Source organism: Podospora anserina, chromosome 3, assembly GCF_000226545.1.
Source record: "Podospora anserina S mat+ genomic DNA chromosome 3, supercontig 1".
Classification (NCBI taxonomy): domain Eukaryota; kingdom Fungi; phylum Ascomycota; class Sordariomycetes; order Sordariales; family Podosporaceae; genus Podospora; species Podospora anserina.
In genome coordinates this window covers 429,844-446,164 of record NW_001914832.1, presented here as the reverse complement: position 1 = coordinate 446,164, position 16,321 = coordinate 429,844, and the positions used below count along the sequence as shown (strand labels likewise).

Genomic DNA, 16,321 nt, shown 5'->3' with positions numbered 1-16,321 from the left:
AACGTGTCGAGAATCGGTAAAGCCAGGATGCTATGTCGAATGATGTCGCTATGTGCAATGATGTCGCGGCCATGCCAAGGAATCGTCGCGAAATGCACCTGTGGCTTAGAAGCCGAGCCAGCTGAGGGTCTCCTTGGAGACAGTGACCGTCTTCTTGACTGGGGCGCGCTTGGGCGACATGGTGATGCTCACGCTGGGAGCCATGACGGTGGTGGTCGACTCGGGGGCAGCGACATCCGTCCCGGGGTCCTCATCAACGCCGGAAACCTCGCTGTCAGACTCCTCAGCGGCACAGTCGAGATTGAAAGAAGGCTCGGGCGTCGGGATGTCGTTGCTGACGGCCAAAGTCTGGTGCCAGGCCTCGTTGGCTGGAGCCTTCTCTTGCTGCTTCTTCGCGAACTTGCGCAGCATGGCGCGCTGCTTTTGCTCGTCGGCGATCTTAGCCAGGGCGGCCTTCTTCTTCTGGCAGATCTCGTTGAAAGCCTGGTCGGCCACGTGCTTTGCCTTCCAGGCGTTGACGTAGTCGATGATGTTCTGGTAGTCGTTGCCAGAGGCCCAGGCCTCGAATAGCTGCATGCCGGGAGTGAGCTCGGCCCAGAGCTCGTCGTTCCTTGCCCGCTTGGCGGCGTCTTCGGCGGGAACGGTAACGTTGATGGCCGGAGCCGTGACGGCTGGAGCCTTGACAGCTGGAGCCTGAATGGCTTGAGCCCTGACGGCCCGAGCCTGGACGGTTGGAGCGACGATGACCGGCTTCGTGGCGTCAGAGGCCTTTGGGGCCGCGTGGGGGATAGGCTCAGAAACAGGCTTCTTCTCCTCAGGCTTCAGAACGTGAGCAGAGGTCGCGGGAAGCGGAGCGACGGCGTTGGCAACAGCGATCTGCTTGGCCTTGACAGCAGCAGAGGTCACTGGGGCGGGGAGTCTAACCTCCCCAGACTGGGTGCCGCCGATGCGCAAAATGGAATGGGGTTGCTCCACGGGGGCAGTGCGGTCTCGCAGACGCTCGCCACGAGCGAGGGCCTCATCGCCTTTCTCGAGAATCCACTTGGTGCTCAGGACCTTGAATGAGCGTTGGCCCTCGAAGCACTTGAAAACGAAGCCCTCGCCGGGCGCGGCTTCAGCCATGGCCTGGAGCTCGTCGTGGCTGTTGGCGATCTCGCGAATTCGCACGTAGCCCTCGAGAGGAACGTGGCGAATCTGGTGTTGGACAGCAAAATCGCAGACGGCCTTGGGGTTCCACTTCTTGCCAGTGTGAAGGTCGACGATGGAGTGGAGGAAGAAGTCAAAGCCGTTGCCACAGTCGCCGATCTTGCCATTGGCCTTGTCGTTAGGAGTGGCGTAGCCGTAGGGATTGCCGCAGATGTTGTGGCCGACAAGTTCACCCTGGAAGGCGATGTTGAGATCCAGCTTCGCGAGAAGCTTCGGAAGGCCGAGACCAACGGCGGTGTTGACGAAAGCCTCGAAGGACTCGGTGCTGTAGATGATGTCTTTGTTGGTGCTGCAAATACCGGCGCGACCGTTCTCGAAGACGCAGGTCTTGCGGTAGAAGGGAGCGACGCGGGAGTTCAGCAAGGGCAAGCTGTGGTAAAGGTGAGAGTCCTTGTTGACGAAGTAAATGCTCATGGCGGAACCGTCGAGCTTCACCGTCTGCTGGTACACGAGGCGGCGATACTTGGGCTTATTGAAAAGGTTGGGGCAGTTCTGATGCCTCTCCATTTTGGTGCTGAGCATGAACGCAGGCGGCTTGGGGTTCAGCATAGTGGCTGCCGCCTGGACAGGCGCCATCGAAGCGGCGACGGGAGCCGCAGCGATGGTGGCAGCCGAAGCCTTGAGGGAAGCCGAAGTGGCGACGGGAGCCGAAGGACGGTGGACAGAAGTCGAAGTGGTGACATTGGCGGAAGCCGTGACCTTGGCCGAGGAAGAAGACTCGGGCTCCCACTTCTTGATGCCGAGCTTCTCAGAGAAGTCAACGCCGCGAAGGTAGTCCTCGAAGCTGGTGTGATCGGTCGAGGCAGCCTTGAGTTTCAGAGCGCGGAATTCTCTGACGATGGTCCCGATATCACTCAGCTTGAAAATTCGGCCCTGAGAAGTGACCTTGACCTTTTCCGATCCGCTGCGAAACACGAGCTGCTGGGTGGCAATACGCCAGCCCTTCTCACCATACATGGTCTGAAGTGTGCCCCAAGGAGCGAAGAGCTTCGAGTAGGGGTTGCGATGGGGTGTGAATGAGTCCACCTCGCAGAACACCACGAGTTCGCCGACCAAAAAGTTCTCCTCGTTGAGGATCAAGACTTTCCAGCCGTCAACTGTGGCCAAGCCGAATCTCTTGGTAAGCCTCTCGAGGGAGGAGATGCGGCGAATGGTGGCGAGCTTGCGCTCATGAGGACAAGGCGCAGGTGTCGCGACGGTGACAGCGTCGGCGTTCTCGACGGGCAAGATCGCCTGAGAGTCCCTGATGGCGGCCTCGAGGAAATCCTTGGCCGAAGACATTTTGCTTGTTGTCGATCTACCTTAAGATAGGACGTCAACGTGATGATATCGACTAATGAGACGTCGATATGTGTGATGGAAGAGATTCCAAAGATGGGTAAAAGGTAGATGGATGGATGAATGAATGAATAGAAGGTGGATAAGAGTGAGGCGAGGTAGCTTGCGTGTTGTTGCTTGGGTAAGGCTGAAGGCAAGTGAAGTGTTCTGTCTTGACTGGTGGTTGTGGGGGAGAGAAGATCGTTGAGAGGATGGAGGGAGAGATTCCTTTATACCTGGAGGTGGGCAAGGGGCGAGCACGGGGCCCACAGCGACGACGGTCAGGAGCAAGTATAAGTGAGCTGAGGTGAAAACTGGATGTGGCTTGCTGCTATCGTGGTTTGACCAACGGGGGGGCCCAAGAAAAGTGGAGAAGGGGAACTCGTAGGAGCTTAGAGTGTAGCCACAGGAGCAGGTGATAGATGTTTGTGGAAGAACTATGGTGTTCCGACGAGAGGAGGACCTGCTTTGGAGGGAAAAGAAGAAGGTTGGGAGATTTGGAGAGAAATTTGTTTAAATTCACTGGTGAGAAGATAAAAGTGAACTTGATAGTAGGTATCATGTGATTGGGGCTATCAGTCTTCAAACTTGAGGCTAATCATTACAATCAAAATATCGGAGCAACGAGAACAAAGGGAGAGAAATCCCTGCCTCTAATTTTTATCCTTAGCTTACTTGACAGAGAGCAACTACCACGTGAAGCCCAAGGAGCGTGTGGCTGGGAAGGAAGCCCAAGGAGCGTGTGGCTGGGAAGGAAGCCCATGGATGGCAGGCACGAATTAGAGATTTCACCACGACAAAGGTTAAGCTAGCCCTATTTCCCAGGCTTTGGGACCGTGGAGGGGTTGATGAAAAACAAGGTTGGTTATATAAAAGTGTCGTTTAGATGGCTTTGGGCTGGTGGTGAAGTTAAGGTTACCCTTGGTGGTGAAGGATATCGTGATGATGTTTGATGTGAGGCACGTGATTTGCTTGGTGTTTTGAGGCCTGGACCCACCCACTCACCTACCAATGTGTTGATTATCTAATCTTCTTGAGTGCACAGGCCACCAGCTAAGCTTTTGCAGAAGCGCGATGCACGCAAATCAACGTCGCGTTTTTGACGGGCGCTCAGAGCAAGGCACACACCAAAGCAAGAGCAAGCTCTCAACAACAACCCTCCACCATTCAACGACAACCCTCGCTCGTTGGGAGCCATTGTTGCCGTTTGCTCCAGAGAGATTTCTATTGTCTCTCTGATACACACATGCACGGCCAGTCAACAGCCGCCAGTTGATTGATTGCACTGAGCATTGCGTCCGTCTTTCCCATCTTTTGTGCCCTTGAATTCCGGCCATCTTGAGTCGACCGACTTCTCCCCTCCCCCCAACGGGCAGCCTCGCCTCGACTCGACTCGACACGACACTCTGCGTGTTTGTTTTTTCATTGCCATGAGATAGAGCCAATCACAAGAGCACAATCAATCTCGCCCTCTCACCATCACAATGGCTTTGCGGTCCGAGTCGCAACAGGCGATACTCTCGTCTTTGGCCCCTCGCTTGCGCACCTACCAGAATGCTCTGATCCAGCCTGTGATTCCCAGCGCCGTGCCGGCGAACCCTCTGTCGCGAACCACCAAGCGAGGAACGACTATAATCAACTATGCCGAGGATGGGTACGATGATTACGACGATGATGACGACGACAACCGTCGCCGACCTACCGGTTTGCGCAGCCTCCGTCGCGACGACAGCGCCTCCAAAGTAGACCCCAGCGAAAAGGTCGGCAAGGAAGCTGTCGCCCCAGTTGAGATGCAGGGCATCTGGCGCGACTGGATGAACAGGACTCGCCGGGCAGATGCCCAAAACTATGCCCAGGCTTGTCTCCCGCTGACGCTGATCCCGATTCGCATCGATCTCGACATTCCAAGCTATACACCCCCGCCTGCCCTGCCCGTCGGTGGCCATGCCGACCCAAATCACCCCTTCTTCAAACCCCAAGAACCAACAGTGCCTTACCGTCTACGCGACACCTTCATGTGGAATCTGCACGAGACAGTCATCACAACCGACCAGTTTGCCACCACCTTGGTTCAGGACCTCGATCTTCCCAACCGTGCCCAGACCATTTCAGAAATCAGCAAGCAGATTCGGACACAGCTTGAAGAGTATGCCGGTGTTGCGCTTCATCCTCTTTTCCACTCGCACAGTTCACGACCCAACGCCGCCGAGCCCCCAAAAGCTTCGATCCGTGTCGAGTCGGCCACTCCGGCCCCTCAAAACCTTGCAACCTCTTCCCTCAGCCGATCCGATACCCCCCACGTTCCCGCGACACCGTCCAAGTTGGGGAATGCCCCAGCGACGCCGGGCGCGATATCTGAAAGAGAAGGCGTGACCGCCAGCGCTACCCCGCTTGAAACGTCAGCTGATAACTACGAGAGCCCCGACGATACCTATAGATGCATCGTCAGCCTTAACATCAACTTGTCGTCACAGGTGTACACGGACAAGTTTGAGTGGTCGCTGCTGCACCCGCCGGGAACGGCCGAGCTCTTCGCCAAGCAGACCTGTAGTGACTTGGGTTTGTCTGGCGAATGGGTGCCGGCCATGACGCATGCCATCTATGAAGCTGTCCTACGTCTCAAGAAGGAAGCTTGCGAGTCGGGTGGTTTGGTTGCTGGCTGGGTTGGCGCCTCGTCTGCTCTCACTGCCAGCGGTGGTGTCCTGCCTCCAGGAGGAGTGATTGAGTTCCCGAATGACGCTGTCAACCCCAGCGGCGCAGGTGCTGGCTGGCGCTATGATCCTGACGGTCTTGCCGAATCCTGGGGCCCTCGTTTGGAGTATCTCAGCAAGGAGGAGATTGAGAAACGGGAAGGTGACCGGGAGCGCCAGATTCGTCGGCTGAGGAGAGAGACCGCGCGCTTCAGCAGTAATACTGGGCTGGGCGCCGGTGGCGTGCCCGTTGGCTTCGGCTTCACCGGACTTATTGAGCAAGATGCGGAGGAGAGGATGGGGAGAGGTGAAAGGAGCAAAAAGAAGAAGCGCTTCAGGAGTCTGTCGCCGGTCGGCCGAGCGGGCACTCCCGGTGGATATAGGGGTACTCCAGATGCCACGAGCGGTGCTGGAGGTTACGGGGGTGGCGGAACACTTGCTGAGCATGAGAGGAACACTTGGCGGTGCTCCCACTGCAAGGTTTGGGGGACAAGTGTTTGGGCTGTCCGGGATGGTCCTTATGGGCCAAGGGTATGTCTTTCACACCCTGTCTCGTCTTTCATGTTTTTGGATGCTTTGATGCTGACACTCTGATGGCGCAGTCTCTTTGCAACAATTGCGGGTTCATGTTTGAGCGCGATCGCAAGCTGCCTCGTTTTACACTGAATCTACATCTTGGTGATGCCAAGCCACTCTAGGTAAGTGGCATGAGCAAAAGAACCACCAGACAGAGAAAAACTTTTGGATACAACGGTGGAGGCACTGGCCGGGCCCATGATGAGCAGCCGGGCTTGCGTGTTCCTAATCATGCTGGTGCTGAACAGGGCCCATCGTCGTCCTTAACCCCGTTCGTCGATGCCGCCCATGCTTCTGATACCGAGCCGAGCGAGATCAACCTTGTCCAGTCCGATGTTACCCCCGGCCGGCGGAGGTCCAAGAGAATCCGGACAAGAAAGTCAATGGACGTTACCACGGCGCTGGCGAGGCAATCACCGACCCCGAGGAAGTTGAGGAACCGTCCTGCTGGGAGTGCATGCCATGCGCCTCCACCGGCCCTCATCTGGCCGCCTATTAACCAACCAGTTTATTATCCTCAGCTGCTGCCTGCACACGAGGCGGCAGTTTTGCCTCCCAATCATGTGCTTCCCATCCAGCTACAGCATGCCTTGCATCATCACCATCACATGGATAACGGCCCGCCAAATCCATTTCAACCCGTCTTTCCTCACCAAGAGGTGGCGTTGTTTGATCCGGGGCTGATGCAGTAGCTTCATTGGTCGTAACCATGGAGTAAGGCTCCATGAATGGTTGGGGGCCCTTCATTTTCTTTTGCAACACACTGTACTTGCCACCACCGCCTTTGTGTTACGACTTACGGGATTGGGTTGTTGAGACCTTGGTTTTTTTCCTTCCTGGGTGCAGAGCGGTGAACAGAGGGGGCGTTTGGAAATATGCTTAACACGGGGGAGGCGGCATAAAAAAGGGAACTCAAGGTTAGGAGGGCGGACATTTCTTTTCGGCGATACATGGAATTTGTTTGAGTATTTGGAATGCACCTCATGAGGTAGCCCTACTCACTCACCGGGTCAGATCAAATCGTCTATAATACAATTGCTGTGAGCTGTGTCTTTTTATTTCCCCCCTCCGGTTATCATCTAGTATTTCTATTGCTCTGTCAAGTCTCTTTACGCCGTAATCCAGCCTCCAAAAGCCGGATTGTCGGTTTCACCCGTGTTGTCCTCAAGGAAATTCTGGTCCCATTTGGTTTCCTCAGGCCGTATGCCCCAGAAGCGGTCGATTGTGTATCCACCTCCTCTGCCATTGGCGTCCAGGTAACCGCTTGGGCTCAGGTCAGCAAGGGCAGCCCAGAGGCCGAGGTATGCTTTCTTTTGTTAGCGCTGCCATCAAAAACAGCCTTGTGTAGGAAGGGTAAAAGAACTCACTGTAGGCCTCTGGAGCATGCAACGCTTGCTCTGTGAACAGAGTGATCACATGGTCCCAACTCCCGCTCATACCTCGGGCGTCTGGATAATCCTGCCCGAGAAACGGCATGGCGTGCATCCACTCGTGGAACAGCGTCTGGACGGGCATCTGCTCCAGCCCGAGGGAGAAAACCGGCAGGTTGTGCATGTCATTTTTCTCCCTCTCCCTCTCCCTCTCTCTCTCTCTCTCTCTTTCCCCCCCATACGCCATCTGAGCCCGATCGATAGTCCTCGGAGTTGGGACCGGTCCAGCTGGCCGAGGACGTTCCGCAGGTTTTGACGGATGTCCATGACGGAGTAGAATGGCACGTCGGACTCGCCCTCCGGTATCACCCAGTTGATGAAGGTGGGTCACGTAGCAACGGTGGAAGGTTTGCTCCTGGCAGGCGTGGACTCCGCCGTCGCCGGCGGGGCGGTAGAAGTGCTCGACGGTGTCCCAGAGCTGGCCGTTGGCCGAGTGTTCGTATCTGGCGCCGTCGTCGCAGTAGATGCGGAGGTGGGCGTCGATGCGGTTGTCTGTGGAGCGCCAGTTGTTGCCCAGGCCGAACATGGTGTCTGATACTATTTGCCAAGGGACGCCTGCGGTGGGACCCCAGGCGTGGTCGTACTCGGGGGAGTAGCGGTAGGTGTTTTGGGTGCAGACGCTGGCCTTGAAGATGGCGTGGAAGACGTTGTGGAAGTCGAAGTCGAGCTGATCGTTGAGGCGAGCGGCGGCGCTGCGGGCTTGGTAGAGGACCTCGCGCGGGTAGGCCATGAAAGTTTGGGTCACGCTGGAGGTAGGGTTTCGTTGACCCAGTATCTGTAGCCGCCGGCTGGGGGGCAGCGTAGGCGTAGGTGCTGACAAGCAGCACCAACAGGATGAGGTGAGCCATCTCCTTGAGACCTGACCAAGAATCTGGATTATCGACATGATGAGAGTCCAGATTTCCTTGTTAAAATACCCAGATATATTCCCATTGGCCGTCTGTTTGACGGCTGTGGGCTCAAGCAGCTCTGTCTACAGTGGAGCTGACCGCTCCTCAACAAGAGCAGTGTAGGAGCAGTGCTTTGTTTTCTACCGGATGGAGCATGGCTTCAGAACCCGCTTCAACACGGACATCGTGAAGGGTGGTCGTCAGAGTCAACTACTTCTTCTCCCGTCACCTCAAGACGATTACCCGGAACGACGAATCCCAACTTGGTTGAGCGTGAGCACCTGGGCCACCCCCCCAGCATCACACAACTGCTCCTCGGACTCGTTGTTTGCCAACTACACTCTCTCGCTAGCCGAGTGCAAAGAAGCCTTCAGCTATGCCAATCTCAACTGTACCGCCTTTGGTGAAGAGCTCACTCAAGGAGGGAGCATGTCCGGATGTTACCTCGCCTATGAGACCTTCACCAACAACACCTACGATCCAGCCAGTCCTCCCTGGTTGAATCCAGTCCCTGAACAAAACCGGCCGGATTGTGGTGATGATTATACCGCGGGTGATAAGAAGGTCAATGATTCGAATGTCGAACCCAGTTTCTGAGCGGGCATGTATACCAAGTTCTCTAACACGATTGGGGATTACTCTGATGGGGTTATCAATGGGGCGTGGTCGATGGAGCATGAGAATCCTAGGGGCTGTGTGGTTTATACAGTCACGGCGTTTTACAGGGCGCGGAGGATGCTGGAAGAGGAGGACAAGGTTGGCGGGATTACAACCGAGAACTCGACTGCGACGGTTTAGCCAGGGGTGCTTATCCAGACGGAACAGCTCTCTAGGTAAGGAGGTGGCTACATAATAGCGATGGTTGTTATCCGTCCCAAACATCTCCGAGAGACGAGCCGGCCATCTCTCTTTTGCTTCTTCTCCAACAGACATCCATCGTCTTTGCAGATATCACGATCGTCGGCACAAAAGTTGTCCAGTGTTTTGTCCACCACCAAGAGTCCAAGTCTTCGATAATAGCTGGGTGACGAGGGAAGCGATCCAAGGTGTGGCTTGACGCGCTTTTGTCGGGGAATGGGCTTCGGAGGAAGACATGGCTGTAGAATGAGGCAGTACTGTGCCATTTGATCCTCCGAGTAGCCGCCCTCCAGGATCTTCATAATCACCAGATCCTGCAAACAGTCGACCTCATAATACCTTTTCAACCTGCTGGTATCTCGAATGAAGTCAGGCGAGACCTGACTTGAATACCAAGCCTCGGGCCTGGGGTCAAACATGAGCTTACACCCAGGTAACCTCCTGACTTTTGTCGTTTCCAATGTGGCCAAAGGACCCCTAAGAATAACCTCACCAGAGCAGCCTGACAATTGCCCCGGTGAAGATGCCTTGGCCGAAATATTCTCGACGACCGTGTGCGGTGGTGCCACGACCTCGATATCGCGATCTCGATACCGCCAAAAGGGGTGCCACAGTCTGTACTGGATCGGAGCGTCCACCGACGCCCACAACCATGACGGAACCTTCACAAATGGTTCGGAAAGCAGGACGCGCGCGTTTTCGCCCTCTGTCTCGACAAACCAGATCAGAGATCTCAAGACGTCCCCTTCCCATACCCCAAAGTGATGGTCCTCCTCTTGAAGAAGAAATCGTAACCGATGAAGGACTCCTTGAATTGCCATCGGGCGATCTGGAGGGTTGGTGAAAGCTCGGCCGGTGTAGCTCTGTAAAAGTCGCCTCCATAAAAGGTAGTATTTCTTACGAACTGTGGCCGAGAGACCATGTTCTTCTTGAGCGTGGGCCCTGTCATTCAACAAGGCCCCCTTGATCTTTCGCTCGTCGCTATCTCGAAACCTGGGTGAAAAGTCGCCCAGAAACCCTAGCGGACGCCAGTCACAAGCGCTCAGCCGAAGACAGTCCCAAAATATTCCTTCTTTGTTATGCTGACAATGCGCCGAGAAAGAAGCCTCTCCTGGAACGCCCAGCCTCTGGTATCAAGTTCTCCATTGGGACGGCTTGGAAAGTTACCGCTGGTTTCCAGCCACTGGTAAACAGACTCGGGGCTGAGAGGGTTGTATGGTGGGCTGAAGTCCTCGTTGATATCATGATCCCCGTGCTCGGTCTTGAGAAACATACCGCGGGACGCTTCAGCGGCGTCAACGAGACTGGTTTGGTCGACGAACTCAACTGTAAAAGCTGCTTGGCCGTAAATCGAGGCCATTTTTGCGGATTCAATGACCCATTCATCATCGTTCCCTTGGTGTATGCACTGCTCAATGTTAGCTATGCATACCATGTGTGAAAGGGCATGGAGGTAGAGCTACCAAGCAGTCAATCCAGACATATCTGATCCCGGCAAGCAACGCGATGGTGAAGGCGTCTCGAATGAGTCTCGGTAGAACGTCTGTTTGGAGACCTGCTGTAGTAAGTGCCGTGTAGTTTTTGAACGTCAAGCGTGGCCAGTATTTGGAAGCATGAGGCCATCGATAGCTGATAGCAACGTAGGCCAACATTTCGTCCTTTGATTCTATCACTCGCACTCTTCTGGGCAGCTTCGACCATCTGTTTTCAGGAGACTGCAGGGGGTCACTCAGATCAAGCAGCCTTCGTGGAGTTTCCTCCATTTTGTCGACAACAGAAAACTTGCACTCGGGGTGGTCCTCTCTGCAAGAAGCGATCCAGCGCCGTAGCACTGTTCACAGGCACCAATGCTATCATCAACGAGGTCGTAATGTCGTCGCCCCTCGTATACATGGCAGAACTGGGCTAAAATGAGTCGATCAGTATCAGAACAAAATGTATGAACTTGGGGAAAGAGACAGAACAGAAGTCTAGCAACCTTCTTGGTTCTCCTTTAGGAGATAGGGTAGCAGCCCAGACGACCGCAGTGTGTTGATCACATCAGCCCCTGAAGGACGATGATGGTCAGGCATCCCTTTATTCTCCTGGCCAGCAGCTGTCATTACCTTGAGGCGCTCTTGATGTCGGCATCGAGCTATGTCAGTTGACTGAAAACACAGGGAAGAAGAAGTGAAGTGAAAAATTCCAAGTACCTTGTTGATTTCTTAGGGGATTCGTAAGTTGCTGCCTACCTACAGGTAGGTATACGTTGGAGAGGTACGCGTGTCGAACATTTTTGATTGGTCCAACTATTCGCATCTTTGTAACACCAGCATAAAGAATACAACAGAACAGCTATTTACCTAGGTAGGTACGTAGAAGCCATTGCATTACTTTCTCCAAACATCTACCTGAATACATAACTACAAGTTTGCCAAGTCACTAGTCCTTAATGCCACAGGAACTCGTGTCACCCGTGCCGGTGGTTTGACACGCTCCCCTTCCTCCAACTCTCCCAAATCCTCAATACGCCTGCCATCCTCAAGAGCACCGTCCTCCTGAGCCATGGCACGATACGCAAGCTTGACCTTCCGCTTGTGAACCAGATAGTTGTCCTGCATTGGGTTCACATTCCAGACGATGTGCATCGTGGGGTGCACCGGTCCTCCCCAGCCGGGATGCTCCTGAATCAACTGCGTTTTGAGCTTCTTGAGCATGTTTTCGGTGGGTTCGTAGGTGGTCTCTAGAAACAAGGCCATCTCCCCGTCGGAATATGGCACGCCCATGTATTGGGCTCTGGGGTCGGTCAGGGTCTTCCGGCAGTTTTCGTTGAATAATCGTTTGGCGGTGCGTCCCAGCACAACAAGGCGAGTCGCTCGACAGATGTGACACTGCGTGGGCCTCACGCCGCCCTCGCCCAGAGTCAACGGCACATAATCCAGAAACTCCTTCCAGCCGTTGCCTGGGGGCTTCTCATGGCGGGCCGGCGGTATGATGTAGGGGTAGAAGATGTCCTTGCAGACCCTGGAGTCGCACTGCAGCTTTGCTCGGCACATGGGGCAGTTGAAACCGTGAGTGGCGTTGTACTTGTCCCTGCACCACGCGTTGTAGCAGCGGGCGCAGAGAATATGGCCACAGATCAAAACGGTCCCAAGACCCACGCTATAGTTTGGGTTGTGAGACTTTGGAATCCCCTTGATGTCGATTTCTACTAGTTGACACGCGCCGCAGACGGCATAAGGGGCCGGAATCTCGGTATGAGCGGCAGGAGTTCCGGCAACATTCATGATCCAGTTTTTGATGTCAGTCCACATGTTTGTCTCACCGCCCGTCACCGTCCTGTCGTATGGCGGCGGTGGCGTCGTGTTACGGTCTTCTGGGTCATAATAGTAATTATCTCGACCAGGCCCCTCTGCCGGTGCGTCCATCATGAGGTCGTCCTCATCAGGGATCAGGTCCTCGTTTTGGACAGCGGCAACGTAACCTGGAGGCGCAATGAACCAATGGAATGGGTCTGGGTCATGAGCGTTGATCTCGTCGGCCGACGAATCGCTTGGATTCGGTTGTGTTGGCGACTCATCCTCCACCAATTGCCCCCGGTTCTGTCGGACGAACTTGTAGTATTGTCGTGCTTTGGTCGGCGGATCTCCCCCGATGAGATACATGCTATTATGACCACCGCCTCTCCCCGTATTCCCTTGACCACGCCCGGCCTGGCCTGCCTGGTTCCCTCGGCCCCAACCGGTACGGGACTCCCTACGATATGGATGAAACGCCATTCTGAAGTTGTTGTAAAAGCGGTTGATCACTCAAATAGCCCACCGTGCCCATGCAACTATAGGTATCTCTCGCTGAGTCTAAACGTTGAATTGTTGGAACTAATGAGGTTCTTTGTTTGAAAAGGCTTTCAAAGTTATGGAGCTTTGTTTGTTCCGCAAACGTGTATGTGGAGATTCCGGTGGGTTGACAATGAATGCAATGATAAGCAAGGTCCATGTGAGCCAAAACAACAGAACAAAGCCGGGTATGAGTGGCTCTGCTCAGACCACTTCCTAGCGAAGAGAGGCATAGCACTTCTGACATACAACAGCATACCATATCACAAGTGACAGGAAGTGCTCAGAACCTCAAATAGAAATGAAGGCACAAGAATCAACTGAAATCAATTTAAATCTCGGGGAAGCATTAATGACAAGGACAATCAATCATGACCCTCGCTGGGATGTATAGTCAACATAAAAAAAATACCAAAAACACAAATGCTGGAAAGTGATTAGCTCTACTGTGGCGCGTGATCCCACGGGATAGCCGCCAGTGCTTCATCAAAAGCAGCAACGGCATTGCCAAAGGTGGCATCCCGATAGAGCATGACAAGCTCCAGTTCACAAATTTGAGACTTGAGAGCCCGGACGTGGTGGTCCTTTGACCTTTTGTCGTTTCTATAGCCCCAGATAGCTTGGATGGCTCAGCCAGCAAACGCTACCACAGTGACCAAACCAAATACATATTGGAGCCAGAGCGGTAACCCTTCGCAAGGCATGCAAACTGGGCAGGTGGCAGTTGGGGTGATGACCCTGATTAACACCCCTGATTGAAGCGCGGCTAGTGGTTGTCACGAGCATGGTCATTTCCTGACCAAAGATTTAGAGATATAGAGAGAGATACAGTACAGTGGACTGAATCAGTATGCGTAAGGGAGGCAGGTATATTACTACCTTTGAATATGCAATTCTATCAGCATCTAGGTCCATTGGTTTATACCTAAGGCATGCTCAAGTTAACGGCCACCCCCGGCTGTCTGGAAAACAATGCTTGTATTTGAAGTTGGCCAGCTCGCTGTGGCGATAACAACGCTGCTACTTGGGACCGATGGGTCAAAAGCTCACGGCGAAACAATGGGGATTGTTCTTGCAACAGACCTCGCAGCCGACTATGTACAGTACCTACCAGGTACCTTAGGCAACCCGCCGTCGACGGAGTAACTGGTCACTGGGAAATAATCTGGTACTCCATTTTATTGCCCATAACTTCCAAAATTGTGACCGCTTTCGTCGTGGTGGGTAGGGCAAAGGGAACAAGTGCTTTCAGAATCAAGCGGACAACCAAAACAACAAACCTTCAATTTTTCCACCCCCGGCCCAGTGGAAACATGTCGTCCCACCAGTCCAGCCAACAGCGATTCCCTCGCACCGCGTTTCTTTTACACCATGTCGGAAAAACCCTTCAGACTCGGAAGCCAGCCCTTTATAACCTTGCCTCACCAACAAGCTGTCCAACGCCGAGTTCTGCGAGTGGCTGTACCTTTACGTGGACCGTAATCTTGATCGAATTGACCCAGCAAATATCAACCTGGCCTTGGCAAAACATATTACCATTGATGGATGGCATTTGAATGAGCGGGTCAAGGGCTGTCACGAGTCGCTGTGGAGCGATTCAAAATCTCAGCACATCAACAGAAGCATCCGGCGCCTTGTTTCTCAGATGCCATCACTTGAAAGTCTGATGTAACAATGCTCGTCAGCCTCTGGCTGTGTCCGGCTTAGGTATTTGTTAATTACACCGTCAATGCAGATGAGAAGAGCCGTTTCAAGTTGAGCCTGCAACACTGAACGCCGTTCGACAGGCGCGTCCTGTGCTGAGGAAGCTGCGCATCAGTTTCCCTAGCCTCCTTCGGCTGAAACCGTGCTGGGAAATCGCTCATGATCGGCTTGCTGTAGACTTTTACTCAAGCTTTGAGGGGGCTTCCTGTTACCGTCAAGACTTTGCCTTCTTTCGAAACCTTCAACACATTTCACTGCGCAACTTCTTTGATGATCCAAACCGCTCACGCCAGCAGACTGTCCAGCTATTGCGCCACTCCCCGAATCTTCACCGGCTGGAACTCGGCTTGTCTGCCAAAGCCGTTGTGCGACAGCTTGAACGCGAGGGCAGCTTTGGCGTGTTTGTCCACTTCTTTGATCGGCTCTGTGATGAGTATGCCGAATCAGGAGGGCAGCCTTTACGCCTCACACATTTGGGTCTCTTCGACGCTATGTGGGTATGGAAACCAGAGTCGTTGAGGAAGAAGCCAGCCGATCTCGCCTTCCTTCAAGAGGTCAGACTCAACACAGAGACTATCGAAGATTGCATCACCGACAATTTGGTTGACCTATTCGACTCCGAGGCCCTTTCGGGCTATGCTGTCCTCGTTGAGACAGATAGAGGGTCTAAATATGGCCCTGCCTACCTGGTGGGTGCCCGGGAGTTGGAGATGCGTCGGCCCCGGACCCCGATGCAGTTGGCAGAAATGTCCCTGGTCCTTGGAGGAACTTGGGGCAATCAGAAACTGTTGGCAGCAACCACGAGGCACTCACTACAGGGTCTGGTTGTAAACATGAACAGACCTGACCCACGCCGAAGCCTCGATTTTCTCCTCGCCCCCCTGCAGAACATGCACCGGCTTGCTCGGTTGTGGATTGTGTCTGCCAACATGTACAAAGACCTTCCTTTATTGACAAAAGCCGCTCAGAAAGGCGGTTGTCGCGTTTCCTGCCTTGCGCTGCATCGTGATCGGGTGGCGCTGCTGGGAGGTAACTGGCAGAATTAGCGGAAGCGTAGAATTGGAGGAGATTAGATCGAGGAAGAGGGATTGGTAACGGAGCGGGGGACCGACTTCTTCTTTTCCAATGAGCTTCACCGGGGACGATGTTTGAGACATAGGTAGTACCGCCCTCAAAGATGACAAATACACCATTAAAGATAGTGATTATACCTTGAAAGATCAGGTAGTGAATAGGAAGTGAAAGGTCGTGACAGCCGCTTTTAAGATAGGTGATGGGCCTAAAGTATACATTTTAGTGCTTCAGGATTAGGTACCCGATAGGCTAGACAAAATAATCGAGGGCGTTTTCATGATCTTTTAAAGTCTTTGTTTTATATTGTAGTGTCCACCATTTTGTCTACGACGTGCTGCCTCGCATTAGAAGGGGGTCTTCGATGGCCTGGGGTTTGATTCCATTTGGACTGCAGGCCTTGGAGCACGCGACCATCAACCAATGTCACGGACGAATTTGACGCCGAGGCGTTGCGGCCCTCTGGCGGCAATTTATTCGGCTGATACTTTGTATTGGATGGATGCCGTTGGGCTCAGCTCATTGGTTCGGCCATCCTTCCAGTTCCGAATACCCCGAGATGCTAGCTGTGTGCTTGCCGTAATGGCTGACATACCATTCTGCAGGCTTTCAGCTGCTACTGCGCAAGAAAATGGGGGGAGATGTGAGCGAATGGGACTTTGATCTTGAACGATTCATATATGGGCACGTGGTCTCAGCCCCTGTGCCTCAGCCTCACTTTGGAGCTGGAAACGCCGGACCTCTGGGAGTATCATAAGGAGGGG

At 53.9% G+C, this 16,321-nt stretch overlaps 5 protein-coding genes across 5 annotated transcripts; 1 reads left to right on the top strand and 4 right to left on the bottom strand.

Annotated features, from left to right (window-relative positions):
• Positions 1–105: 105 nt before the first annotated feature.
• Positions 106–2,487, bottom strand: PODANS_3_1190 (uncharacterized protein; the record flags this gene model as incomplete). Its single annotated transcript, XM_001903350.1, has 1 exon — positions 106–2,487. One exon carries the CDS (start codon positions 2,485–2,487, stop codon positions 106–108), a length of 2,382 nt encoding a protein of 793 aa, XP_001903385.1.
• Positions 2,488–4,007: 1,520 nt separating this feature from the next.
• Positions 4,008–5,911, top strand: PODANS_3_1180 (uncharacterized protein; the record flags this gene model as incomplete). Its single annotated transcript, XM_001903349.1, has 2 exons — positions 4,008–5,744; positions 5,816–5,911. The coding sequence occupies 2 exons, from the start codon at positions 4,008–4,010 to the stop codon at positions 5,909–5,911; spliced, it is 1,833 nt and encodes a 610-aa protein (XP_001903384.1).
• Positions 5,912–6,898: 987 nt separating this feature from the next.
• On the bottom strand, positions 6,899–8,105 carry PODANS_3_1177 (uncharacterized protein; the record flags this gene model as incomplete). Its single annotated transcript, XM_001903348.1, has 2 exons — positions 6,899–7,095; positions 7,157–8,105. The coding sequence occupies 2 exons, from the start codon at positions 8,103–8,105 to the stop codon at positions 6,899–6,901; spliced, it is 1,146 nt and encodes a 381-aa protein (XP_001903383.1).
• Positions 8,106–8,954: 849 nt separating this feature from the next.
• On the bottom strand, positions 8,955–9,788 carry PODANS_3_1174 (uncharacterized protein; the record flags this gene model as incomplete). The annotated part of the gene is made up of 1 exon (XM_001903347.1): positions 8,955–9,788. The coding sequence occupies one exon, from the start codon at positions 9,786–9,788 to the stop codon at positions 8,955–8,957; it is 834 nt and encodes a 277-aa protein (XP_001903382.1).
• A 1,581-nt stretch (positions 9,789–11,369) lies between these two features.
• On the bottom strand, positions 11,370–12,725 carry PODANS_3_1170 (uncharacterized protein; the record flags this gene model as incomplete). The annotated part of the gene is made up of 1 exon (XM_001903346.1): positions 11,370–12,725. One exon carries the CDS (start codon positions 12,723–12,725, stop codon positions 11,370–11,372), a length of 1,356 nt encoding a protein of 451 aa, XP_001903381.1.
• Between the last annotated feature and the right edge of the window lie 3,596 nt (positions 12,726–16,321).